The sequence below is a fragment of the Plectropomus leopardus genome, chromosome 6, assembly GCF_026936395.1.
Source record: "Plectropomus leopardus strain MGB_pleo_1.0 chromosome 6, ASM2693639v1, whole genome shotgun sequence".
NCBI classification, from domain to species: Eukaryota; Metazoa; Chordata; class Actinopteri; order Perciformes; family Serranidae; genus Plectropomus; species Plectropomus leopardus.
The window spans coordinates 26,942,219-26,969,276 of record NC_142181.1 but is presented as its reverse complement, the minus strand read 5'-3'; the positions used below and the strand labels follow the sequence as shown (position 1 = coordinate 26,969,276).

Sequence of the window (27,058 nt, the reverse complement as noted above, 5' to 3'; positions counted from 1 at the left end):
GCATTTACATGCAAAAAATATTCTGTTTTTTTGCCCTTATTCTGAAAAGGACAATATTCCTCATGAACTGTTTACATGCATAATGAAAGATCATATTCCACTAATATTCCCATTTACATGCCGTCGTTCATACTCCAACTAACTTGTCCAAACGTGTTGTTTATCACGTCAAAAAATAAAAAAGTCAACTGGAGGTGCTTTTGCCATTTCACAGTTTGGCATCAAAACAGGATTTTTCAAAAATTTCAACTGGATGCAATTTTTTTTTTTTTCTAAGAAGGGCTTTTATTGCCTTTAATTGACAGGACAGTGTGAGCATGAAAGGGGGAGAGAGACGTGCAGCAAAGGGCAGAGGCTGGACTTGAACCCCGAGGCCACTGCGGCGAGGACACAGTCTCTGTATATTGGGCACTGCTCTATCCACTGAGCCACCAGGCGCCCCACTGTATGCGATTTTGTCTGACTGTACAAACACAGCCTCCATTATTCTTTCTTTCAACCACCTTCCGCACAGGGTCAGAGTTGTGATACTTGGGCATATCCAAAACCCTGTAGATGCTTAATTTGGAAAAGACCTAATTTAGAATAACTTAACAAATTATGCTGTTTACATGACCTGAATCAAATTCAGAATATTGTCATATTCAGAATAATAGTGGAATATTAATGTTCATGTTAACATCTGTCCTTTGCTGAATCAAGCCTTAGCAGCACCAACACTGTACAAATCTTTTATCTGACTGACAGATGAGTAGCCTATCAAATACACTAAGAATATTAATATGAAAATGATGCCTGGAGGCCTCTGCACAGTTCCTGGTACAATGAGTCAGAGGTCAACACATTGCCCCCCAATCTGTTTCCTGAAATTTACTGACAACCTTAACATTTTTTTTGTAAAGTATCTGTGTAGTTACATGTTCCCTATGGAGCCTACAGCCAAAAACCCAATTTACTCTGACATCTCCACAGCAGCTGTAGCAACAGATTATGGAACACATTAATATGTTAGTAAAACTTGTCTGAGTTAAACTCTAAGCAGAGAAGCCAGAGAGGACACAGGTGATTTAACTAAAAGAGTTTTGAATGGCAAATACCAAACAAGGTCAAATATAGCAGAGATTATAGAGTTAGGGCGAGGTGATATTTAGAACACGAGCCAGAGTGCGGATGAAGAGTCTCACAGCGCTGCTCTCCTCTGTATTGACAATTAGTTGATGTATCGAGAGTGTCCTGTCTCAGCCTCCTAAAGCTGTCAGTGCAGGAGAGGTAAATCACTACACTATTGAGGCGCGTGTCCAGCAGGGAGGAGATTTGATGGAATTTTTATACGCTGATTATGTCCCCACCCTCCCCCCCGCCCCTTAATGCTTATTAAAGGGGATTAATCTGTATTCATATTGGAGAAAGTGCTTATCAGTAAGACGGAGGCGAGAAGCACAGCTATGCTGCCATGTCACTCCGGCTAACATAAAAGTGTTCCACAGCAGCCCAGAAATGTGCCTGAGCACAGATAGGGACTTCAGAGGCCTCTCTGCTGCACAGCCTCCCCCTCGCCTCCACCTCCTTCTCCTGTCAGTCCTCTCTCAAACAGCGGAGAATTCTCTAATGCAAGTTTGTTGGTGGCGGAACAAAGAGAAATGGCTTTAGCTATGACTGAATAAAGGATGCCAACTCTGTCTGGAGCTGTCAAAGCTATATTTTATTCAGGCAGACCTGCAATGTTGGTTTTATCTGAGTAAAGCCTTTATTAGCAGTCACTTGCTGCTATTCAGTTGCTTAATGCAGTAAACAAACTGTTCCAACATGCATACTAGACAAGTTTTAAATTGGGCTCCTCTTGTTTAAAATACTAAAATTCTGTTCACAAGAGAGAAAAGTGGATTAAGTCAGTTTAGGTAAAGTTGATGAGGCATTAAAATGTCCTGTTAGCAGCCTCTGTAATCTGTGGTGGTAGTTTCCTCTCCCTGTCATCTGTGCTACTACGTCACCCGAAGAAAACCCCCTCCCTCATCGATGTCTGGGCTTGTTGTGGAATCAACCTGAATAAAAACTGAAAAGAGAGGAGGAATGTTCAGCCTCCCTCTCTCTTTAATCTCCATCTGTGGAACAAATGAGCCAAATTACTAACAGCTCTCCTTCTCGCTCTTGAGTAAACCAGCTCTCTTTTTTTCCCCCCCTTCCTCTCTTTTTTCCCCCCTCGTCAGTATGAGGTGATTTCCAAAACTCTTCCCTGTGTTTCCTGTGATCCAATGAAGTTCTTACATGCTTAGAAGTCTCGATCCTGCTTTGTCATCATGGTCGTTGAACAGAGATGAAATGGATCCTTCGCAGCCATCTCTCACTTTGAGCCATGGAGTTTTACTAGCCGCTGACAAAGAGCGACCCTTGTTATCTATAGATCACTGTAATAGAACAGGCCACATGCATGGCTTCTGGGGAGCCCCGTTCACTGAAGGATCAGTAACTCAGCCTCCATGCTCGTAGACAGAAAACTCAACGTGATTAATGAGCCCTCTGCCTTTTCTAATCATTTTTTGGCTGAGATTTAATCACAAATCTGATAATAACTCAGCAGCAAAATAAGAAAGATGAAATGAGTTTTGCCTCTCATCAGGCATCTTGTCCTTGAGGAGCACATGACGTCTCCACTTATGCAAAGCAAAGCTAAGCAATATGAAATTCTCATCATTGCCCTTTCTTGTAATTTTCATGAAAGGCATTGGACGCAGAGGGATCTCTGAGTGAATCCATCAGTTATCTGGTTGTGTAAAAAAAGAGTAGATGAATACATAGCTGTTAAAGCACAAGGGCAAACCCGACAATACTGAAAACACCATGTATCTTATCTTGATCATGGAGATAAAGCCTGCTTGATTTCTTTGTATTATGCTAGAAAAGTAACCATATGGCTTTGTCTTTTTTTTCTCTATCTTTTTCCTCTTTCTTTTTTTTCCAATTTTAGTGACATTCCAGAGAGTCGATGGCGGTCTGATGAGCAATGGAAGGTAAGTGTCCTTCAAGAAACAAAACAACGTCGATCAGTATTTGAGTGCAATATCACAAGAGACCAATACAAATCTTCTCGTCATCTTTATTTCATTCTTTCTGTTGTATGCTTTACATGTCTTAACAACACAAGACTCCAAAGTCATGCATTAAAGGGGACTTATTATGTTCATTTTCAGGATCAGATATTTTTTCCTGAATATTGTCAGGTATTTTGCATTTCAAGGACTTGTATTTTGGGTTTCTACTACTATCACACTTACATGATCTAATGGTCAAAAAAGTGTTATTCTCCTGGTATTGTCTGTGCTAGAACACCTGTATTTACCCTTTGACTAAAATGCTCCATTTAGTGCCGGCCTCTTTAAAATCACAAATAAAAGCCTTAAAACATAATCATACATGTTTCAGCAGAAATATGATACACATTTTGGGGACAAAGTAGCAACATCTGCAGCAAGGATAACATGCTGTCCTGATGTTAGCTAGTAGCTACATGTAGCAGTGTACTTGCAGCCAGGGAATTACTGTGTATAGCAGAACCTTGTCTAGCTAATATCTCCCATAAAAGCTTAAAAAACTATACATGTTCCAGCAGGAATATAATTCGAAATCTGAGAGAAATGAACAACATCAGGAGCCAAGATTACATGCTAGCATTCCCTGATGCTAGCACGATGCTACATGTAGCAGTGTACTTGCAGATGGGGAATGACTGTGTATTGCTGCAATTTCTCATGTTAAAAATCACTAATAACAGGTTCTAAACACAACTGATCTAGCAATAGTATGATCTGAATTTGGAAGAGAAATTAACATCAGCAGGATTACATGTTTCCCTGATGTTAGCATGTAGCATCATGGAGTAGTGAAGGCTTCGTAATGTAAAGGAGCAGAGAAAATCTGTTCCGATCTGATGTCACCTTGTAGACAAACAGTCTGAAACTTTTGCTTTTTGCTCACAGAGATTATTTTTCCATATGTTTACCTCATTATTTAAAGCTTTACCTACTTTTAATGTGAAAATCCAACATCGCAACATTGTGTATGGCAGAAAATAAAGAAAAGCACAATAGATCCCCTTTAAGTCTACAGCAAGCTGCTTTTGATTTCAACACTGATAAATGACTGATAGATTGATAGATAACCAATACCTGTTTGTGTGGCTGCCATGCAAACTGGCGTGCAAATATACATTTCTACCACATCTCCGTTCATGCATCGATAGATGAACTCATAAATCTCCTCAACAGAATTAACAGAAACAATTTAAGCAGAGAGTGCTTTTATTTTGTCATTTATCTTCCGCTGCCGGCTACAGGCAACCCAGAAGCCCTCTGGAGTGATAAATTTGCCTGTCACCTTGCGTAGGCGGCTGGGATCTGAGCACATGTAATAATGTAAAAATAATTACCCAGGGGAGAGGTGTGTGGAGGTACCCCACTTGCACCCCCATACAGCCTGCTCCATTTCACTGTGTGTTAGTGAAAGAGAGAGGGGCTACAGAGAATAGGGCACATCTCAATGACACCAGTTACTGAGCCTATGTGGGTATTCAAGAGACTCCCTTGAGAATCGCGAGCTTCTGTCTATCTACTGCTTATCACACCTGACTAGGTAAAGTCTCAAGATCTCAAACACTCAGCGTGAGATTGCCAACTAAATCTGACCCCGTGTGTCTCTGGGCTTTTGGGAATGTCTCTATTCTGCAGTCTGGTTACAGCATTTTTCCATATATATGCTATTTTTCTCCCCTTACTGTGTGCGTATGACTGGATGCCACAATGGACAATTTTGCCTATATTGTTCTGTGAGATGCCAACATGCTCTCAGTGAATTAGCCATGCCACTTGCCATGCCTTTTCTCATCTACTTTCTGCTGTAGTGTTTTTCCTTCAATTTTCCACATAAGTGGTTCTGATTCTCACTTCAGCGAATAGGATTTGAAATGTCTGTATTTGTGGTGCTCTATATTTGTCATATCTTTAGTCAGTGGCAGCCACAATTTTCACAACACTGAAATGGGAGGCAGTCTGGAACTCTAACATGAGCCTCTGATCTGTTAGTCACTCCAGTGCCATCAAATCCCAGATGTTGCAACTTGCCCATCTGCCCTTTGAGTGAGAATGTGTTGACGAGTATCAGAGGAAAATTTGTTCATTTGTTACATGAGATGTTTATTGCATTAATTAGACAATAGCAAATAAAGCTGTGTCTGTTTCCAGTTTCTCATTGGCTCCTGCCAAATTGCCCTGACTGAACAATTAAACTTAATCGATCACAAAATAAATGATTCATGGAAGATGAATAGGCTGCAGATTGGTAGATCTGGACGATTTGACTGCTCAATTGAAATTGATAAAAGCCGATAAGGGTTCATTTCTTATCCCCCTGCCAATAGGGAGATGGTAATTAGGAGGTAGTAATAACTTCTTATCTTGGCGCTGATCAATATTTTAGCAAAGCAGATTCACTCCTATAGGCAGGGAGAATGGGCTGCAATGAACAGGTTTCACAAACACTGTTGCTATGGAGATTCTTTTGCATCCCAGGATGTGAAAATGAAAGCATGTTCCCTGAGAGTTAATCTAGCAAGTAATCTGTGTTTCCCATTGCTCTGAATGTTAGCTAATGTCTAGACTTTTAATCCAAATTCCATTCACTGGTCTGCAGGACCATAAACATCTGATTTATGAAGTTGCTCTGGAATTAATATCTCTTTCTCGGCTTATTTATGAGGAGCTCAGTGTCACGCATCTTAGGCAGTATTTATGGTTTCCTACCCATCACACGTAACTGAAATGTCTAACAGGAAGAGGAAATCAAATTTTATCTGCCAAGGTTGCCATCCATCGTGGGCTGGGCAGGGATTAAAAGTTAGGAGTTGACTTTTCATTAGATGTATGACCCAGTGTCCACCCCCCACACGCTCCCCATTACCCCCCACCATCTCACACACAGTCACACACATATATAACAAATATCCCCAGTAGAAATCAGTCTTATTCTAATTATCCTTAGCAGGAGTACTGCTGTGTGATAAATACAAGGACAATGCAGCCATTTCCACTGTCAGCTCCTTGTCTTTCAAATGGTCTTTCTCTAGTGGGCTGGGGGATGACTTGTTGGAAAACACAGGACAAATCAGGTGAGACATAGGCAGTGGTCTTGCAATCTGCATTTCCATCAAAGACTTTTGGTATAGTATCTTTGAAACCAAAAGTAATACCTACGAACAGGTACTAGATCTCTTTAGCGTTTCCACCCCAGACAGTGGATTGTTGGGTTGTTGCTCCACCTTGTAGTACTGGATATGTGTGCTAGGTACCCCAAGCAGAAAATGATGAAAAATGGGGATGGTTCCAAAGGTGTTGAAGATACCATCCACAACAATTTACAGTGGAAGCACAAAAGAAATGCGTACCGAACTAAACTGAAGTGTACCAACCTGCTGGTGGAAACGCCCCTTTACTTCCGAAAATGCACATTTGTGGTGCAGTCTTACTGGAGTACAGTAAACAAAAGAGAGCAATGCCCTCTTCATTTCCAGCTGCTTGGAGGTTTAAGTCTGACAGATGGTAAGCGCTCAGGAAGCAGGGGATTGAAAGAGGAGGTGAATAAAAGGAAATAAAGGAAAATAGGGTTAGGGGAAGATGGTATGGCAAAGAGAGTGATGGCAGTGGGGGAACATGGCAGCCAGAAACAGAGGTAGAAGGACGGCGAGAGATGTATTACCCTATAAAAGTGCATGTGTCTGATGCACAGCCATCAATTTGAATGACTTGTCTCCCCCGAGGGCCTGTTTTGGCATTCAGGAACCACAGCGAGGGCTCTTAGCTTGCCAGTGCTGCAGTTCATTTGGACTCCCCCCTCTATGGAACAGCTCTTCTCATTAGAACCTGTGGCTGAGGGAGAGACTGACTGCAGCACGCCCATTACCTGCCCTTGTCCTCGGGGCTTGACTCTCTCCCAGTCCCTCAGAGCCAACACGTCACCCTGCTGGAGCTGAGACAAAAAGCCCCATCAGGCAGCCAGGCTGCTAACTACTGCGCTCTGCAGTTTCTCAGAGTGCACATGTGTATCTGTAGTCTGCTACATACAGCACTGCCGGGCACTGACAGCGGGGCGTGCTGTGTTTCGGAGAAGGCAATGCTGTGTTTCATCACACGCTGTGTTTGTCTGACCATTACGGAGAGTTATTTCTCAGGAAAAAAAAAAACAAAAGAGATAGCGAAACATTTCTGATGCCAGGTTTTTTGTCTTCTTAAAATGTTTTTATTTTGTTTCCTTTCTCTACTGAAGTAAACTAGCATTCTTACATTCTAAAATTTTCATTGCAATTTATCCCTTCGAAACCTGGATCAACATCAGTTTTCCTGTGCTGCATTCTGACGCTTTTCATAAGTGTTTTGGCCCTTTGAAGACAGCGCAGATTGGTTTGATTTCTTTCCAAAACATAGGGAAAAAAGGAAATGACTACCTTGGCAAGGAATGGCCCAAAAATTGCAAGAAATTGGTAAACAGTGACAATAAAATAATCCTAAAATTAAATAAAATTATATCTCTAATTGTAGTAATTTTATATTTCAAATTATTTTAAAGACAAAATAAAAAAAAAATGTAAAAAAAAAAAAAATGTAATTATTTTTTCCAGCTCACTTTTGGATCATTTTACTGTTTGTTTGGGTTCTTTGTTTTTTTGTTTTGTTTTTTGTTCTTTTTTACTTTTTTGTGCTTATTTTCAGATAATTTTCTTGTAATTTTTTTACTTTTTTTTTGCTAATTTAGGGGCCATTTCTTTAACTTCTCCCCATGTTTGTGCATGGAATCAAAGGATTAATCTTTTTAAATCCAAAGTCAATGGAAACATCTATTTATCCATAAAGTGACACTTAAACAAAGGCATTTGACTTCATCTCTCATTCTCATTTAACTCCATCTGTGTTATCCATGGTAACGAGCCTCAGACGTGATTGTACAGTAAAATGGCCTTAATGGCCTCCCAGCAGTCACCCATGACAGGTTAAAGTCTTAATGGCTGCTTTTTATGGTTCTCGCCCCCTCAGGAGGGCCACAACACCTGTTAAATGGAGCTGCCCTCTCCCATATGCAGGCATCCCACAAGTGGGTCGGGGGCATCATGGTGGATCTAGGGCCGAGGGTTTGACGTCTCATCAAATAAGATTAAAACTGTCTGGACATCACCACAAGGGGCTGATGGGAAAACACAGCAGAATATGCGAGATATTAATGAATAAGGAAATGTATACATGTGGGTGCCAGCGTGCGCTGCTGCACATGTGTGCAGAGAGCAAATGCATGCATTAGTGTCTCCACGGTGTGCTTTCGCATTAATAACTCAGGGATTGTGACAAAGACACAGCAGGAGAAACAGAGAGATAAAGGGCTGTGTTTGCCTGAAGGAATTCCAACTTTGTGAGAGACGAAATGTATCTCTGCACTGTATTTCCCTCCCCTATTTCAAAAGTGTTTCATTAGCCTTAAGACACTTACTGCATGCTTATCTCACACAAACACACATTGTTGTGCACAGACTAACATTTAAACATATATTTAATGTTTTTGTCTGCACATTTTCTGCTGATTCCTGTCATGTGTAGGGCTGTACCCAACTCAGAATGTTGCCAGTTGCATCAGATTTGGCTGTTCAATATGAATATTCTGTGATTTTTTTTTTCTTTTCCATATAAGTTTTAAAGTTTGGGGTAAAAGTGCATTCACTTATGATAGTAAACAACCTAACTGCACTAACAACGGATCTAAAATGTTCAACAACATTTTTTAACAGACAGTTGCTATCAGACAAAAGACAGAAACTGTATATTATTAAGTTGCTGTAAATTCACCATTTCTAAGCAGAAGAGAGAAGAAAATGTTATCTCAGAGCCGTATAGTGCAGTCTTTCTCTTTTGTTTCCCTTGTACCAAAGAGTATCAGAAAAGTTTAGAGCGTTCATTCAGTAGCAAAATCTGGGGACCAAAACGTCCCCAGAAGTAACCTGCACAGCACACTGACTAGAAAAAAACAAACAAAACAATTGCTAGATTTGAGGCAATCTCAGTCGACTGAGGGACTATTCAAATCTCTGACTTTCAAGGGGCAGCCTTAGTTATGTGATGATTTTTGAAATTCAGTAATTTGGAGTGCTGGTATTAATGCAATTTCAAAGCTTGGGTTTAATTTAGTTTTTCACTCTGTGTTTCCTCCTAGCCGACCAGGCCTGCTGAATGCCAGTGACCCAGGTTACCCCTGGTTAGCGGACTCTTGGCCAGCCACCAGCCTGCCTGTCAACAGCAGCTCCGGGGGACCCAATGACCTGAGTAACTTTGGCCGAGGAGGTAAGAGCCCCGGTTCTGTCCCAAGCGCTTTGAGAAAGAGAGCAGAGATGAAAGATGATGTCAGCCTTCCTCTCTGTTCTACCAGAGCTCCTGTTGTTCATCATGTACATATATGCATGCAAGATGTATACACATATGCATATTGCATGCATGTTTGGGGATAAATTTATATATCACTTCAGAGGACAGCTCAAGCATTAACAGCAGGGCCTCCACTGTCACCAGGCTGAGTAATGGCAAATAGTCCAGCTTGGTGTCACAGCCCATACCTCAGAGCAAGAGAATGTGAGGGGAGAGACGGGCAGAGGAGCAGGGGGTGGGCGGGTGTTTGAAAGGATGGTCTTGAGCAGCCAGTCGTGAAGGACAGGCGCAGCTTGACTGGCGCAGATGCGGACACTTCCGCCATGGCTCTACATCATCTCCCCTTCACTGGGCATGCAAGCCATGCACCACCGAGAGAGTCTGGTTGCTTTTTCCCCATCTCTCTCTCTCGCACTCTCTCTCTCTCTCTCTCTCTCTCTTTCCCTCCCTTCCTGTGTCATCACACACACATGCAGAGCAGCACCATTATCCCTCAAGTATATGTTCGGAGAAAGGAGGGGAGTGAGATATCCACACATGTGGAGGGGGAAACGGGACACCTCAACTGGGAGGCTGGGGGTTGGAGTGCATGAAGAACTGGGATGAGTTTTTTTAAATGAGATGAACCTGTTAAGTTGTTTCTCAAGATGTGAGTTGACCAAGCACAAAGACCAAGACTGTAATTTTATAACACTCCAGGACCAAATGCATTAGAGTTGTAGGCCACTTAAAGGTCCAGTGTGTAGGATTTTGGGGATATATTTGCATATAATGTCTGGATTCTGAATGATCACAGAAATAAAGGGAGCACATCTGCAATGTGCTGAACACTGTAGGATAAACACTGATTTGTAATATGACAATGCTTTATTAATGTGTTTCCCAGTTTTAATCACCTGGGTTGTTTGTTTTGGAGAGGAAAATATCTCTGCAGATAATTTTGCTCCCAGAAAAAAAGATCTCCTGAACAATGAATATTAAAAGAATGCTAACCGGAAGAGTTTTCAGCATGTTGCAATCTGCAGTCGTTACCACTAGATGTCACTAAATTCCCCTAAATTTCACAAAGTGGACTTTTAAGGGATATTCCTCTCATCAAGTGTGTTTTCAAACACTCTGGGGTTACAACTGATCTTAACATGTGTTTTAAAGCAGTGGCTCCGAAATGGTAGGTCAGGGGTTCATTCTAAATGGACCGCAAGTGACTCATGAACGTGTGAAAAAAAAAAAAAAAAAAAACCAACTTCATTTTTCTGACATTTCGGCTAATTCTTGCAATATGTTTTTTTGGTGTGTTCTAAGCCCAGGTGTTGTTTACATTTTGTGTGATAAAATTGAATATGTGATCATTTATCTAATGTGTGGACCATGAACTAATGACCAAGGAGATATTCGAACCCTGTGGCTGGACCAGTTGGGATCTGCTGTTTTGGAGGGCTGTTTTTCTATAAATTTGCTCCCTTCCTCTTTTCCAGATATCCCCACTGGGCAAGGGGATAAGACGGGCACCATGCTCTCTGACGGAGCTATCTACAGCAGCATAGACTTCACCACCAAAGCCAACTACAACAGCCCTGGACAAACATCCCAAGCTACTCCCTATGCCACCACCCAGATTCTGCACTCCAGCAGCATCCATGAGCTGGCGGTAGACCTGCCCGAGGCCCAATGGAAGGCCTCGCTCCAGGCCAAGCAGGAAATGGCAAACCTGGGGTACTCTCTGCCCGACAAGAACTCCTGCAACAACAGTAAGATACACCGAGAAGCGGGAATGTTGTTGCCCTCGTGTGTGAGGTTCAGCATAGATTATGTACAATAGCATCCTCTAGAGATTATCCTTTGACATCAAAAACAGAGTGAGATCACAAGGCACACATTAACAGATGTAACAAGGCCATGTGGAGTCAAAACTTTTCCACCATAAGTCTCTGAGGCCTTGCTAAACCCACTGTGGTTTAAGGGAGGTTGTCTTAAAAAGAGTCATTTTCCCCCAGTGGACATCATCTTGGTTTCTCTCCAAGGTTGAATAAACATCTCATGAAGGAGCAGTGCAGTTAAGTCGTCCATCCATTTTCTTGCCGGGTTTTCATGATCGCACTGCCCCTCCTTCAGTTTCAGTGTAATCGCCAATCCATTTTAGACTAATGTTTAAGAAAATAATCCGAATTAATTACCGTGGATTTGATGTGGGATTTTTTAAAGCCGAGTGGAGTTTCATACTTTAGGTGTAATGAGTATTCCTCGGCTGTGTTCTAATGCATATTTATGACCTAATTTTCCAACAGTCTAAAACAGATTAATTATAGTTTTTACATAGTCCTTTTAATGCAATGAATCTTTAAAAACTACTTTTCTGATTCTCCCTATCATTATTTTAAGAAGTATGATCACATGTGATTATGAATGATTAAAATCTCTCTGAAAGAGGACAAATATTGAATTAAAATCTCTACCACTGAATCATTTAGCCGATTGGAAATTTAATCAAAGATTAGCACTGTGTTTTTCAGATAAACAACAAACCAAATTTGTCTGCTGCATACAAATCAGAAAGCGAATCAAAGGTTAAATACATGCACCTTCTTGAATGTGTGTATCCTGATTTTGTCCTGCTTGCTTATTGCTCTAACTGCATGTCTGCATGTGCTTGTGCTAACTGCCAATCACCTGATGCCACTGTAATTTTTGCCCTTTAACCCCCACTGTAGCCCTCCTTTTCATTCCTGACTACCGATTGGCCGATGGATTGTCTAATAGAATCCCACACAACCAATCACAAGATTTCAGCACCACCAGCTCTCACAACAGCTCAGAGCGAAGCGGCAGTCTCTCAGGTTGGTTTACACAGCGGAGAATTTTCATAAAACAAACTGGGACACTCTCTGGGGCTCTGCAGCTTGACTCGATGATTGACTGATATCTTAATTGCTTTACTGATATTTTATTTGCATGTACTAACCTGACATTTAAGAAAAAAATATATAAGCACAGTCCCTCTCCCTCACAAGAGATGCTTTGCTCCCTCAGCTCCCACTGCTTACAGTTCATTACATGTGAAATGCTTTAATGCTGGATGAATTACTGCTCTTTAAGTATTTTTTAGTAACATGGTGCTCTGAATACTGTATGTAGCCATGTTGTGATATTGGAGTCAACAGCTTATTGGAGCAAAAAGAAACAGGACGTTTAAATCAGAGAGAAAGAACAGTGCTGTGATCTCCTGACAGGATATCGCTGCAAGTGCTAATCCTGGGTTTCTGCCATCACTGCCGGTCCTTGTAAAGGCTTTGTCTCTCACTGTGTGAGTGAGCAGACGGGAATAGGGGCAGAGGGAGTCTTTCAGACAGAGTGGACTATAGACACACACACATACACCATTAGAGATGCTTGGCTGGGTAAAGTGGCAAAAATACCTCCCTTTTTCCCTCTTCTCCTAATGGTGGCTGACTACACTAAAACCCATGTTCAGAGAATTACAATGTCATTTATAGGACACCAAGGCAGCCCTCTGCCTGCCTCCCCTACACTCTCCTCTTTTATCTAGTTACAAGCCACTGCCTTAACTGGTCTGTAATTCAATGCTCCGGCACACAGTGGGCTGGGGAGAAGGATGTGGAGTGGCCATGCCTTACAGGCAGATTCTTCCTATAGACATGCAGGTTACTGAGGCTCTGACTGGGCTCTGCATGGGCTGTATTATCATTTTATGAGTTGAAACATAAGCCACAGGAAAGATCCTTGCACAGTATATCAGAGAATATGCTTAAAAAAAATCACTTGGCATTTTGAGAAATATGCTTATTTTGATTTTTTTGCTGAGAGTTAGATAAAAAGATTGATACCACCAAGATGGACATGTCTCCACTTTCAGTTACGGCTCCTGCCATCTTACGCTGTTAATGACAATATAAGAAAAAAGAACATGTGAACGTAAAGCAGTGTGACAAGAGTTAGCTAAAATGACAAACTGTCTTTGAAAAGGATTTATGCAATGTGTACATAGATTTTCCATCTATTTCCCATTCACTAAAATGGGGGGGGGGGGGGTTATGACCTATACTACAACCACCAACCAGGGGGTGATCAGGATGTTTTGGCTTCACTGTCAGGGATGAGGCCACCCAGAAAAGCTGCTCAGCCTTCCAGTAAATTTTTCACAGTGGCTACCAGTGGTATTGCAGCAAAAAAAATCTCCTGCGGCCCAGAAAGCATTTTACCCATAGGCCAATATTGTAAACAACATTTCTGTAAAACTGTTGACAGGACACCTTGAACTTCAAATAAAGTCAATCATGACTCTTTCTATTAAGAATTTTTTTTATCCATGATGGTTTTATGTTTGTAACACTTTCCTGGAGCCAAAAAAGCGTTTTAAAATCCCATGACGTCAGCTGGAACCCTTGGGCGGGTCCAGCAGGAGAATCACTGCTGTGCGTATTCATTGGGCTGCATACTGTGGAAGTAAACCAAGGATGGCAGAAAGAAGAGAAGTTACAGACCCAAATGTCGTCCACAATCTAGTCTGCAGTTGCTGGGCGACTTTTTCAGTATTTCAGTGTGCTTGCACTGTACCCAAGTCATGTGATGTAATTTGAGACCGTGACTTCCCCTCTTTCCACCCTCCTTGGCATTAGATTGAATAGGTGCCATCTTTAGTCTGCTGTCTAGGTATCCATCTTTGATATATGCTAGCTGGCATCCTGCTAGCTTGGCTTAGCATTTAAAGACTCAAAAGTCAGTGGAAACAGCTAGCAAGGCCTTCTCCAAAGATAACAAAATGTTATTTTAATCCCATTAGCACATAATCCCCTGTTAAACCAAAACAGATTAAGCAAATAACATGGAGGCTAACTTTAAAATTGTTGATGGATTTTGTTACATTTTAACAGAGTCAGGCTAGCTGTTTCCCCACACTTCCAGTATTCATGCTAAGCTAAGCTAAAAGGCTTCACTTTCTCTAGGTTCATAGCCTATTTAACGGAAATAGGTGAGAGTGGTATCAGCCTTCTCATCAAGCTCTGAATAAGAAAGCGAACAAGCATATTCCCTAAAATGTTAAACTGTGAGTTAAGTGACAGTAAATATAAATGCTTAATATAATGCTTATAAATGCTTATTGTGGATATTGTGAGGCAGGTTGATGCATGCAATTTGATATACAGGAACACAAGTAAGAATACCCTTCCACTTACCCTTTGATAGGAGTTCATATAAAGAGGAATGTATAGAATATAGCATAGCTTATTTATTTTAGGGCGACAGCTTTGCATGTTTAAGTTTTTAAAATCAAAATATGTAAAAAAAAAAAAAAAAAAAAGACAGAAAGAGATAATTAGCTGGCATGTATATTGATGACACTTAAAGAAATAAACGATAAAAGATCTGATTTTCATCAGGCAGGTTTTATGTTGAACAGGAGATTAAAAAAAAGTCTTCTATATACAAGTACATGCAGTATATTGTGTACTACATTTTTTGAATCAGCACAATCTAAGGTTTGATTCAACCAAAGTAAACTCATCATTTGAAGGAGGGGGAAAGTTGAAGTTACAGTGCCTTGCTCTCTCTCTGAGGAGATGGAAAGAATAATGAATGTCAGGTCTGAAGGAGGAGAGCAGGATGAAAAGGAACAGAAATAGCGCAGCTTTCATGGCAGCGTGGATCTCCACTGGGGACATGAAGCTGCTCATTAAAACCTTTCTTAGTGTCGGGAAGAAGAGGTAGCTGGTGTTTTCTGTGTTTTTTGCCGCAGTTTGAGACCCTGAAGACTCCACAGTTCCTCACGCTTGGGCTACCATGACTATGTGTACTCCATTGTCATGTGACCTGCACTTTCCATATATATGTTCTATCTCACCTCATCATGTAATGTTGTTTTTTCTAAACTAAGCCAACACAGAGTGATGATACGTGACTTTCTGTTATTTTGATGTCCTTTTTTTAAATTATTCTCCCACTCATAAGTTAAATCTGGCTTCATAGTCTTTCTAAGGTCCCGGTTCTGTGGCTTTTCCCCTCAGCACAGACGCACCCAATGAAAACACAGCAAGCTCAAGGCTGTGCAGCCCTGCAGTTATAGGCTGGGAGCGCCCAAACCTTGGGTATAAATACCCAACGCAGAATCTATATTTAGTATGAGTTCCCCTTTGAAGACAGGCCCAGTTTTGTCAGAGGAGATGGGTTCGCTGTGTAATTCCTGAATAGCTCCTAGCCGCAACCTCTCTCTCTCTGTATTTTTCATATTTGGGGTGAGCTGTTGTAATTCCAGTGCCAGACCATCCTTCCCTAGAAGAGGCTCATTTACAATATTGATGGCTGGTCTTGTGTGGAGGGACTAAGGATGATTGAACAATCACGTCAGCTCACCATTTATTGGTAAAAGTCAAGCGTCGCCCAGAGGTACGATTAGGAAACCCAATTACTTTCAGACTATACTTACACTGTGGTGCCGTCTGCCTTGGGCTTACAGTTGTTTCTTTTATTACTTCCATTCTTTATTAATCTTATTCTGACACCCCGTCTATCTCTTCATGCCTGATATCTCCTCCCTTGCCCCGGCGTTGTTACAATGCTCATCTTTGAGGAGCTTTTGTTTTTCTCCCTGATAACACTTTTTATAAGAATGAGGGTTTTTTTTTTTTAAATTTGCATTTTAAGAAATCATATGAAATAGTAGCACTGCAGTTACTGATCGCATATGATACAATATGACACGATGGTGTGGTGGTTAGCACTGACGCCTCACAGCAAAAGGGTCCACGGTTGTACCCTGCCTCTCACCCAATGACAGCTGGGATAGGTCCAGCCCCCCATCGCCCCTTTCACTTTAAGTCAGAGCATAGACACTCCAAAGCTAGACTAAATCAGGACACAACAATGGGTACCATAAACACACACATACACATATACAGGCATACATCAACACATGTGAGTGCATGCACAAAGAAACAATTAAATCAGTACATTTATCTTATTTATCATATCTGGTGAGAGACATTGAAAATATAGCCAAGTCATATGGACTTGTTTAATTTCTTTAATTCTCATTGTTATTATTCCATTGCATATATTTAATTTGCAAGACCCATCCATTAAGAATTGATTAAGTTGTCATTTTTAACCAGTTTCTTGTAATATGTTAAATTATTGCTGCCCTTGTGATTAGGAACACATATACATCCTAATAATCATAATTTTTGAGACTTAAAACATTTTGTGCAGAGTTTCTTATTTCTCTGCCATCTGGCCCCCATGAAAATCAATAGACCTCATTTATTCTGTATGTTTCTTTTGATAACAGTGATCTACTTTTACCTGAGTCAAGCCAGTTTATTAGATTACACTAGAGAGCATGATGCTACATTGCTCAAGATGCAGTATTGGCAGTTTTTTTGTGGTGCTGGGAAAAGTGATTACAGGCCTTTGGCAGCGAAGGCTAACCAACAGTTGACAGATACAAATGTGTTCAACAGAGTTTCCAAAGGCGGCTTTCACTAGTCTGTGTGGCTGCTGATGTCAGTGTGGGGTGTTTCCTGGATTGAGATGTTAAGTGTTTACTGGTAGAGAAGCACAAATGGATTTATACATGCAAATACTGGACAGCATGCCTCATTACAATCTAATCGGTATGAGAGAAGTTATGTATTAACAAACACTCAGAAATCAATGATACAGTACAGGATTGCACACCATGGAGATTTCACGCAGAGAGTGATAAACTTGATGGATGTTGCGAATCAATGCAGGATGCAGTGGTGGCGCCCAATGAGACCACTGAAAATTTAGGGGGGGGGGCAAAACCAAACCAAAATTCAATACTAAATTAAGGTACCCCTTTTGACAATGGCCATGCCAGTTTTTCCCTCATCCAAATTTAACCTAGTAAGTAAGTAAAGTTTATTTATATAGCACCTTTCAAAAGCAGAGGTCACAAAGTGCTTTACAATAAAAAATTAAAAGACATTAAATACTACCTAACATTGGAGCATTATTTATCCTCCATCTAGCCCCTGCTAGCTTAAAATGAAGAGTGCTTTACAGCCTCTGGATTGTACATGCAGTAAGTGTATTTTCTGCAATGGCAAGCAATAAATTGTGTTGTGTGAATCACTGTAAAAAAGAGAATCGAAAAATCAATACATTTGCTATTATTTTATTATTTTCATGATTAATTCATAAATTCTTTTATGAATTAAATGTCAGAAATATGTGAAAAATGCTCATCTACCTTTCTCAGAAACCAAAATGAAATCTTTCTTTTCTTTTGTCCAACCAACAGTCCAAACCATGAGGACCTTTCATTTACTATCCTAAATGACAAAGAAAAGTAGCAAATTCTCACATTTAAGAAGCTGGAACAAGAAAATGTTTGACATTTTTGCTTCAAACATGAAAATTTGTTGCACAAGTAGTTGCAGCTTCATTTTCTTTTGAACAACAAATCAATAAATCAGTTGACTATTGCAGCTCTAGACGATATGCTGCTTTTCTTTGTCTTTTGTTAGAGCAGTTGTTAGTTGAGCGAGGCAGGTAGTATGAAGGTGTTACCCTGAGAGTAAGGATATTGTCATGCTTTTTTAATAGACCATTTCATTGACCAAACAGTTGCATATTTATCATAAAAATAATAATTGATAATGAGAATAATCATCGTAGTTGCAGGGTCATATGTTCTAGACAAGGCACCTGTACCCCAGGTCTGTAGTTTTTTTAATTGAAGGGACTGTATTGTCAACAGTTACTGATAAAAGAAGAGAGCTCTTGCCTTTGTGGAATTTGTAACCAGATATTTCTACAATTAACATTGAGTAATGAAAGAGGCTAGAACCAAATGTTCAAGTGGCGATCCTTTTTTATTGTTAAGCTACCAGTAGATATGAACAAACAAACGGCTCTGAAATGTAGTTATTGTAAATAAATTCCATTCTTTATGTTTTTATTTATAAGCTTCAAAGCAAAATGGACTTGGATTTTAAAATTGTATGATAATCGGACCTCAGTAAGAGTTCATTTTCTATCATCATGTCTTTGTCTTCAGGGATATGTGTGCACTGTATATACCTCAACTTAAAAACAGATTTGGGCTTGAAGTCAAATGTGTTTTAAAGAAATATAGGTTTCGTCCACTGCGACCAAATCGTATAAAACCCAGTATTGACCTGGCTGGCAGATTTATAAAGATGGATGGGACAGAGGAGAATCTGGTGTTGGAGGGATATGAGTGGAAATGGATGGTTTTAGCGGCTCTCCGGTGTAATAAAAGAAATGAAAGTAGTAATAGACTCTCAGTGAATTCCATTAGGGACACACTGACACTACACAAGCCATTCATTATGATGATGCTGTGAAGTGAGATATTTCATTGTGGAGCCCAAAGCCTGGTGTGAAAGGGGACACTGAGGGATGGGTGGAGCACAAAGGTCTACCTCAACCTCGTTTACTGCCGCTCTCTCCTGTTTCTATGGAGATTTGAGGCTTTTCAGCCAATTAATCAATGGAGGCAAGCTTTTCATCCAGCAACCTTGAGCTCTTCTATGTAAGCGCTGACAGCCGGGAGCCCATTGAAATCTTGTGTTTGAAATTGTGTACAATTTTCTGTTTGTATGTCTAAGCTGGGTCCAAATGGATCTGTAATCTAAGTAGCATGTTTGGACTTAATTGAGTTTTCTTGTGGATACACATTTGTCACATGGCAAAAGCAGCTACTGTAATTTGCAATGCTACCCCACTTGTATATTAGTTTTTAATTGATTTTCTTTTACAATCTCATTTTCAATGACTGTCTCTTTTTTTCTCCTCGTAGGTGGAAAGGGAGGAAAGAAGAAGAAGACCAAGGCTAGCTCCAAACCCACTAAAGCCAATGGATCCAACTGGGCCAATGTTCCCCTGCCCCCTCCTCCTGTTCACCCCCTCCCTGGCACTGAGATGGATCATTATCCCAATGAGCATCATGAAGGAGGAGGGTATGTCTGCTAATAAATACCATATAGGGGTAGGAACAGTAGGGGTGGGAATCAGCAGAGGCCAGACGATATGATATTATCACAATGTTAAAGTCATGATACAATATTATTACAATTTTAAACACGTTACAATGTGTTGAGTATTGTGATAACATATATTGTGTTATTCTGTGATTCATTACCTTTTTTTCATCTGTAAATTATGTCCACCAAGATAAAATTTGTCAATATTTGTTCCTTCTAATAAGATAAAGTTTTCAGTCTTATCATCTCACTTCAGTCATTGTAGTGGACTAGAAATAATATGATGGTGTTATTCTAAGAGGCTACCAAAAGTTTAATTTTCATTTGTAATATTGATCATTTAATTTTTTTTTTAAATGATACTTGGCATCCATGTATTGATACAATATTGCCACTCAAAAATATCGCAATACTATGCTGTATCGATTTTTTCCCCTGACTCGTAATGAACTGTGTTCAGTGTAGAATAGAACTTAACTAATTCGGAACAGCTTTATTTTTGCTTTGTTGCCCAACTTGTAAGTAAACAGGAAACTGATGAGCTGTGGGAAGGGTTCATGGTTAACCTTTTCGGGATGTTATTTGAACCATAGGTGGTTATTTGTCGCGATGTTTATGTTTCTATGTAGCCTATTGTCTGCTGTATTCACCGAGGACCACTTTGGAAATAAGTATTGTCAGTAATGTTTTTAAGTGATATCCTTTTGGATTTTATGTCATAATCCTACTTTGAGTTGTTGTGCTTCTAAATTTCTAATGAAAATCAAATTAGATCACTGTATATATTGGTATTATGCTGGCAAATTTAGATACATGGTTAAAATATTATGTTACAAGCTGTATAGTTAGTGACAAGCTAACCTTATACATAGTCTTATACGGGGTTAAAAAAGGCAAAAGAAAACAGTTTAATACAGAAAACAAAGATACAACAAAGACAGCTTAAATGCTGAAATTTTGAATACTCAATATTCTTATTTTGTGAACAAACACAGATAGTAGCTTTGACAACAGAGTGTGCCTATTAGAGACTGCCAACTCTGTTTGAGCTTGCTCATTGCTCTCATTGCATGTTTCATGCTGTGACTACCTCAGTAGCAGAGAATCTTAGTGTCTTGTTTGCTGGAACAAAAAAGCCAGTGCTTGCCAAGGTAAGCAACACCAGACATTGCTGTGTGCAATAACAGGGTTCAGCTCTGTTTTCTCTGCAGCTAATTACTGTACGACTGTACATCTGGAGAAAAGTGAAGGATCAATGTGTGTGTACTCTCCACAGGCAGCCAGATAACACACTAACACAGACTCTCACACAAGAGCTCATATACAGATGGCTGCAGATCAAACTATCTGCTGATCCTGCCTTCTATCTATGGGACGACTTCATGACTGGAAAATAAATGGAGGAGAAAAAAAATGTTCGAGCAGTCTCCCGCTGCCGCTGCTAGCGTGTAGACACACAGATGGTTTCAGATTAATCTATTTGCTGAATTCCATAGTTGGGGGAAAAAAATCATAATTGCATTGTTTCATAAAGAGAGAAGCAGACGTACAGAGTGGAGGATTTTTAGCAGCAGAGTGTTATCCACCTGCGAGTCTAAAGTAGATATAAAAAGCTGCATGAATTCTAGGTGTTTGATGCAATCAGTTTTCAAGTTTATCTAATTTCTCCAACAAAATCCAACAGAAGCTCAGACATATTCTGCTGCTGGTACAAAGTAACAGAGGCTTATTAAAGTGATGCTGTGTCTCTGTCTTTGGTCCAGTAGGTGCTATGTCCTCTCACTCCCATTTCCAATGTGGGAGAGTCATCTGCTTTAATAGGCTATCTGGCAAATGACGAGTCCCGTGCACTGTAAATCTGAGGCTGCTCTTAATGGCAGTAGATTAAAACAGTTATGTCCTATGGAGTGTGCACTGACAAATTTCTTTAATGAACATTTTCTTTATGGCCAGTATTATTTCAGCATGTATAAGCACAGCTATGAGGAAGTGAAGCCTGACTGCCTCTATAATTCCACTCAGGGACGTCATATAACAAATTCTTTCGGAAGTTGGACAAGGTCACAAAGCTCTGTGTTAGTACATAACCATTTAAACTATTTATATGGTTATGATGTCTGACACTATCTCTCTTTTCAGTAATAGCTTTGCATTGTGACACATCAACAATACCAAAGACGTTCTGTTTCTGTACAGAAGTATTTTCCAATTTCTTTTCTCATTAAGCAAAGCCTAACATCTTTGAAACATTGAGCATTTTCTAGTTGTGGTGACTTTTTCAAATATAGATGACTAGAGGTGAAACAAAGAGTCAATTAATCAGTTAGCCAATTAAGTCTGTAGTTGAAGAATAACTTTTTTACATATTTGCTGAAACTTTCTCTATATTCACACAGCACTACATGAGATAAACAATAATTCCTCCGCCAACTCTATTGCCTTGTATGGCTTCTAATAGTCTTACCGCATGTGAACAAAACAGCCAATCATAGTCAAGTCTCTTACATAGCCGTCAGTCATGTCAGTAACTGCTCATAAACCGGAGACAAACTGTCAAACTAGACAGTGCTGATCAAATACAAATCAAGATGTTGTTACTGCACTGATTATTTTTCATCTCAGTTGTTGTCAGAAACTTATTTTAGTGTACGGTTTAGCTGTAAAATGCAAAAGTTTGCTTCAACTGGAAGTCACTGCTTGGTGCTTTGGTTGACTGTAGCCAACATGGCAGCTGGGTCACAAATGTTCTCATTTTACAGCTAAATAGTACATTAAAATATGTTTCTAAAAACACTTTGATGTGAGAAATAGGCAATGCAGAATCAGAATCTTGATTCATATTTAATCAGTGCTGTTCGATGAAGATGAATTAATAAAAAAATAAAAAATATATGTATATATATTGTAGTTGCAGCCCTACATCAGAGTATATCAACACACATCAGCTGTGAGAACTTTAATGCAGTAAACATTTCTTTTCCCACCAGGTACGAGAGTGATGGTTGGGGCCCGCCCATGCCCGTGCAGACTTATCTCCACCAGGGCATGGAGGATGAGCTGGAGGAAGAGGAGGAGAGGGTCCCCACCCCACCCATCCGTGGAGTTGCCTCTTCCCCGGCTGCTGTGTCCTTTGGGCAGCAGTCCACAGCCACCCTTACCCCGTCTCCTCGGGACGAGATGCAGCCCATGCTCCAGGCGCATTTGGACGAACTGACCAGAGCATACCAACTGGACATGGCAAAACAGACATGGTAAACACTGCAGTATTAAAATCACATTACAAAGAGTTAAATCTATCCATCTTCCTATATATCTAGAAAGATGTATTGTGATAGTTGATGATATGAATTGTTGTCATTTTAAAATACTTGCTGTATGTTCTGCGCTGTGTGTATTGCTGCCAGGATTTATTTTGGTCCTGCAGTATTCTTCATGTCAACTGTGTGTGCAGTGGAGATAAACCCATTAATCATTTCATTTTAATGGGCCCATGCTACCACTTAGGCGACTACTGTATTTTGCTCACTCTAGGAGACACAGTTTTCCTACCCACGGTTGTTTACTCCCCCCAACACCCATACAGCACATTCCATTGTTGTTGTGCTCATGCAAGTCAGATGAAGGCCATGCCTCATTCTGACGGCAAAGCGGGGAGAATGAGAGACTGGCATTCATTCATAATAGTGAAGTGTGTGTGTAGGGGGGAGGGTGACAGGGAAGGCTTGTCAGGAAGGAGATGTCATGTTACCCAGTAATGACTATGTTGGTTAGAGAGCATCTCTGACAACACCAGAGGGCCAGTAATTACAACCAATTCCCACTGCAAACCGCGTCAAAGACATTGCACTCCTCAAACAAACGCGGCTGTCAGCGGAGCGGGTTGCCACTGAGGTGACAACCATGTGTCGACAGGCCCGGAGAGCGTGCCTTTGTACCATCCAGCAGCAGCAATTAGCGGGTCATTGTGTTAGCATGCAAGCAGCAACATAGAATTAGTGGAATTGTCCAAATTTATTCAGCTCTTCACATATGGAGGAGCACTCTAAAATTAGCTTTACATATCCATATTTTTTCCCCATTCTGTGACAGAAAAACTACTTAATTTTCTCTTTATTTACTCTAATTCCTCCACATTCCCTGATATATACTATGTGAGTACAGCAGAGTAATACACAGTTTCTTCCTCTTCCCAGGCACATGCAGGTAGGCTCTCTTCCGCCGCAGGCTCCAGCTCCTCCAGTGGGCTACGTGTCGAGCACAATGGTTTCTGACCTGGAGACTGACCTGCCTGACGAGGATGATGAGGAGGAGGAAGAGGAGGAGGATGAAGGCTATGGAGCCAGGCATCCCCGTGGCATTGAGCACACACCAGGGTCTAGCATGGACAACCTGGACAGCTCTTTAACAGGTAAGGCTGAGTCTGAATCTGTGCTTTTTGCCCCTTTATTAATGTACATATTTGTTTATGTAATTTATTTTAAGTGGAGAATAAATAGGGTTAAATTTCTTACTTATAGATATCACCACAAAACTTTCCCAGTTGATTATTTACATTAAGGCAATTATTTTTTGTATTACAAGGTTTCTGAAATTGTGATATATTAATGAAGAATTATCTTGCACTGAATATGAATATGAATATGCAAATCTGAACATTGGATGAAGCCAGGTCAAATATTCTTGTTTCATTTTGTTCACACATAAGAGTCAGAGGTTTTTACAGAAGAGAATATGAATATTGCTTTATATCATTCATAAATCAGAAATAGGTTGGTGTATGTCAGTGCTCCTATAGTTGAGATTTTTGGCTCACAGTGTGAAAAAGCGTTTTTTGAGAAAACAGCCTTTTAAGATCAGTTTTATGAAATTCCATATTTTTTTGACCAAAAGTAAGTGGCTATAACAAAATAATAAAACATTATAATTTGGGCAGTCATTCAATAATTTTTTTAACTCAATAAATCACAGAATTTCAATAGTTAATCATGATTTATCACATTCCATTATTCCATTATTTTGCATTTTTAAAACAGTTATAAATTCCATATTGATTGTGTTAAGCAATTCTGAACAGATTGTCTTGATTAGGAATCAAATGACAGCAAAAAACTACATGGGACTAGGTGGGCATGTCTGTAAATGGGAGATTCGTGGGTACACACAGAACCCATTTCTCCAGCCATTTCAGCCGGCAATTAGCGTGATTTAAAAAAAAAAAAAAAAAAAAAAGGTTATATGGAGCTTCAGCACATTGTGATAACTGAGTTCTGAGTTACAGCCCTAATTTTGACTAACAGATCCATGAACCATGAAACGTCCCCAGTTGATTACTTACATTAGGTTTTTTTTTTTTAATTACAAGTTTAAGTTTAAATATGCAGATGAGTCTTTATCTAATTAAATATGTACCTTTGTCTAAATCTCCAGAACAGAAATCTGAATTATAATGAACACCTAAATGTGTGTTTTGGTCGTTATCTTCCCACTAGTCTGAATGAAATAGCCTGAAATCTCGAAATTGACCAGTGCATGACAAAACAGATTTTACCTGGGGTATCCTTGCCTTAATGTATTCTAATGAGAAATTCTAGAAAACCTAACTTTTTGTTTTTGCGCAATTCATATGTATTTATTTTACAATATACTGATTAATCAAAATGACAACTGTATGTACTAATTACTCTGAATGTGTAATATTTAATTCCCATTGTTGCTCCATCTTGTCTGTCAGTAAATGGATTGTTGTTGCTGACATGTTCTCCATCAGTCTGTTGTGTGCACATTTTTATGTGAACATGCTTACTGAGTGTCCCTCAGTTTTTTTAAGCACTCTTTGGCAGACTCTGGGGAATTATAATTATCATTTCCAAAAAAAGAGATAAGAAAGTCCATGAATTTTAAACAGGATAGTGAGAGGGAAATTAAGAGGCGGGGGGGAGAGGCAAAGCGAGAGTGAGTGTGATTTAACTCACACACAGCACCGGAGCCAGCGCCACCCATATCTTCCCGGTGAGATTTAAAATAAATTTCACGTGCGGCATATTCCATCGCAGGCTGGAGGCACCATTTCCATTTTTACAACTCACTGAAAACTTTTACAGCCGTCTGTCAGGGGGACATATGAAGGGCACGACATTGCAGCAGCAGAGCTGCGTTCTGGACTGCTGCTTTCGTACTGACCAGGCCACGCTATTCATCTGTAAACTAGAGGGTAAACCAAGAAATGTTTGGCATTTTTATCATGCACTATAGGAAGAAGTTGTGCTACAGGATGCTGGCGTAGTGTAACCCTGTGGCACCGTCAGGTCTTCCTGTAAAGTCTGTAAACACTAAAAAATAAAATCCATACTGGGAAATTTATGGGCAGCAGGAAACAGGGAGCAAGCAGAAAATATCTGGAGGTTGAGGAGCCGGTTGAGACAGAAAGCATGAGAATAAAAGGGTTGACAGCGCTGCTTGTTGGCCTACGCTGTCAGCGGCAGCCCTAAAGAGTAGTTTTCCATGGGATGATGGAACAGTGGTTTTGGTAACGCTGACACATGCTACTGCTGATGTATTTAGAGGAATATAAAGCAGCAACTGGGCCCTAATCTACTGCATCTTTCCTCCACTGTATTACTCTTAAGACAACACTATTTCTTCTTATCTCTCTGCAAGTCTGCCTCGCACCCCATCGTTTTACAACACAGACACGGTCCCAGCTCCGGGGTGAGTGGGAGGAAGTGAGGGAGGAGAAGAGAAACCGCTGAGATTTATTGTGGCCACCATTTTGAGGCTATACAAATAGGGGAGGGTGGGAGCGAGATTCCTGTCGAGCCTTTCTTGATAGATTTGTCATTCTTTTTAATAATATGGAAATAGGTCTGTTTTCATAATGTTAAACCAAAGGCCAGTAAATCAAGCATTTTTTCAACAATGCCCCAGAAAAGAAGTCCTCCTCTTGGGTGATTTTTTTCTCCAGCAGATTGTCTGAACAGGCTTTCCAATGTGTTATTCTCCTCTCTGAGATAATACAACACATTTTTTTAGCAGATAAATGTAAATCCCAATGTTGTGGTAGGTATTGCGGAGCCATGTCTTGTTTGAGCCAGAGAGATGAAGTGAAGACATAGGTTTTACCTGGCTTTGTGCGTGGGTGTTATAGGTCGTGTAAAGCTGAGATGTGGTAGCAGCGAGGCTGTTACGCCCACAATGAGCTGAAAGCTGGGCTGTTCTGGGCGATTACTCTCCCATAAAGCCGTGCCAGGTTTGTGAGGAGCGGGGTCACGTCTCCTGACGGCAGGTAGAGACGCCTGCTCGTCAGGGGGAATGATTTTCCTGCTTAACGACATGCAGATTAGGGTTTCCGTCAGTATAAATCAGTTTTAGTGGCAGGAGGGACCTGGGCTGGGCTTTACTGCCCCCCCCCAAACCATCTCCCGTTTACTGGCCTTTCTCTAACAGCGTGTGCAGCTCAGAAGGTGTCAGCCGCTGGTTTTTAGAGTGCATGGTTTGGCCCATTGCTCTGGTTCAAGACACGATAAAATGACAGACACGTAGTGCAAACCTTTGTCTGGAGCTGCAGACAGAAATACCACATTCCTAGGGCCAAAAGAAAACTTGATTGAATTTTTTATCAAATTA

The 27,058-nt window shown here is 40.4% G+C and overlaps 1 protein-coding gene across 6 annotated transcripts in view; it reads left to right on the top strand.

The window, feature by feature from the left end:
• robo2 (roundabout, axon guidance receptor, homolog 2 (Drosophila)) overlaps positions 1 to 27,058 on the top strand; it is a 428,768-nt gene that overhangs the window by 391,120 nt on the left and 10,590 nt on the right. For 5 of the 6 annotated variants that reach the window (XM_088079114.1, XM_088079118.1, XM_088079113.1 and 2 more), the window contains 7 exons: positions 2,966 to 3,008; positions 9,241 to 9,368; positions 10,925 to 11,197; positions 12,158 to 12,283; positions 19,252 to 19,411; positions 22,423 to 22,686; positions 23,629 to 23,843. In XM_088079114.1, coding sequence (XP_087935240.1) covers positions 2,966 to 3,008; positions 9,241 to 9,368; positions 10,925 to 11,197; positions 12,158 to 12,283; positions 19,252 to 19,411; positions 22,423 to 22,686; positions 23,629 to 23,843 — 1,209 coding nt within the window. The remainder of the gene's footprint in view (positions 1 to 2,965; positions 3,009 to 9,240; positions 9,369 to 10,924; positions 11,198 to 12,157; positions 12,284 to 19,251; positions 19,412 to 22,422; positions 22,687 to 23,628; positions 23,844 to 27,058) is intronic. The other variant, XM_088079116.1, reaches the window with a different exon arrangement.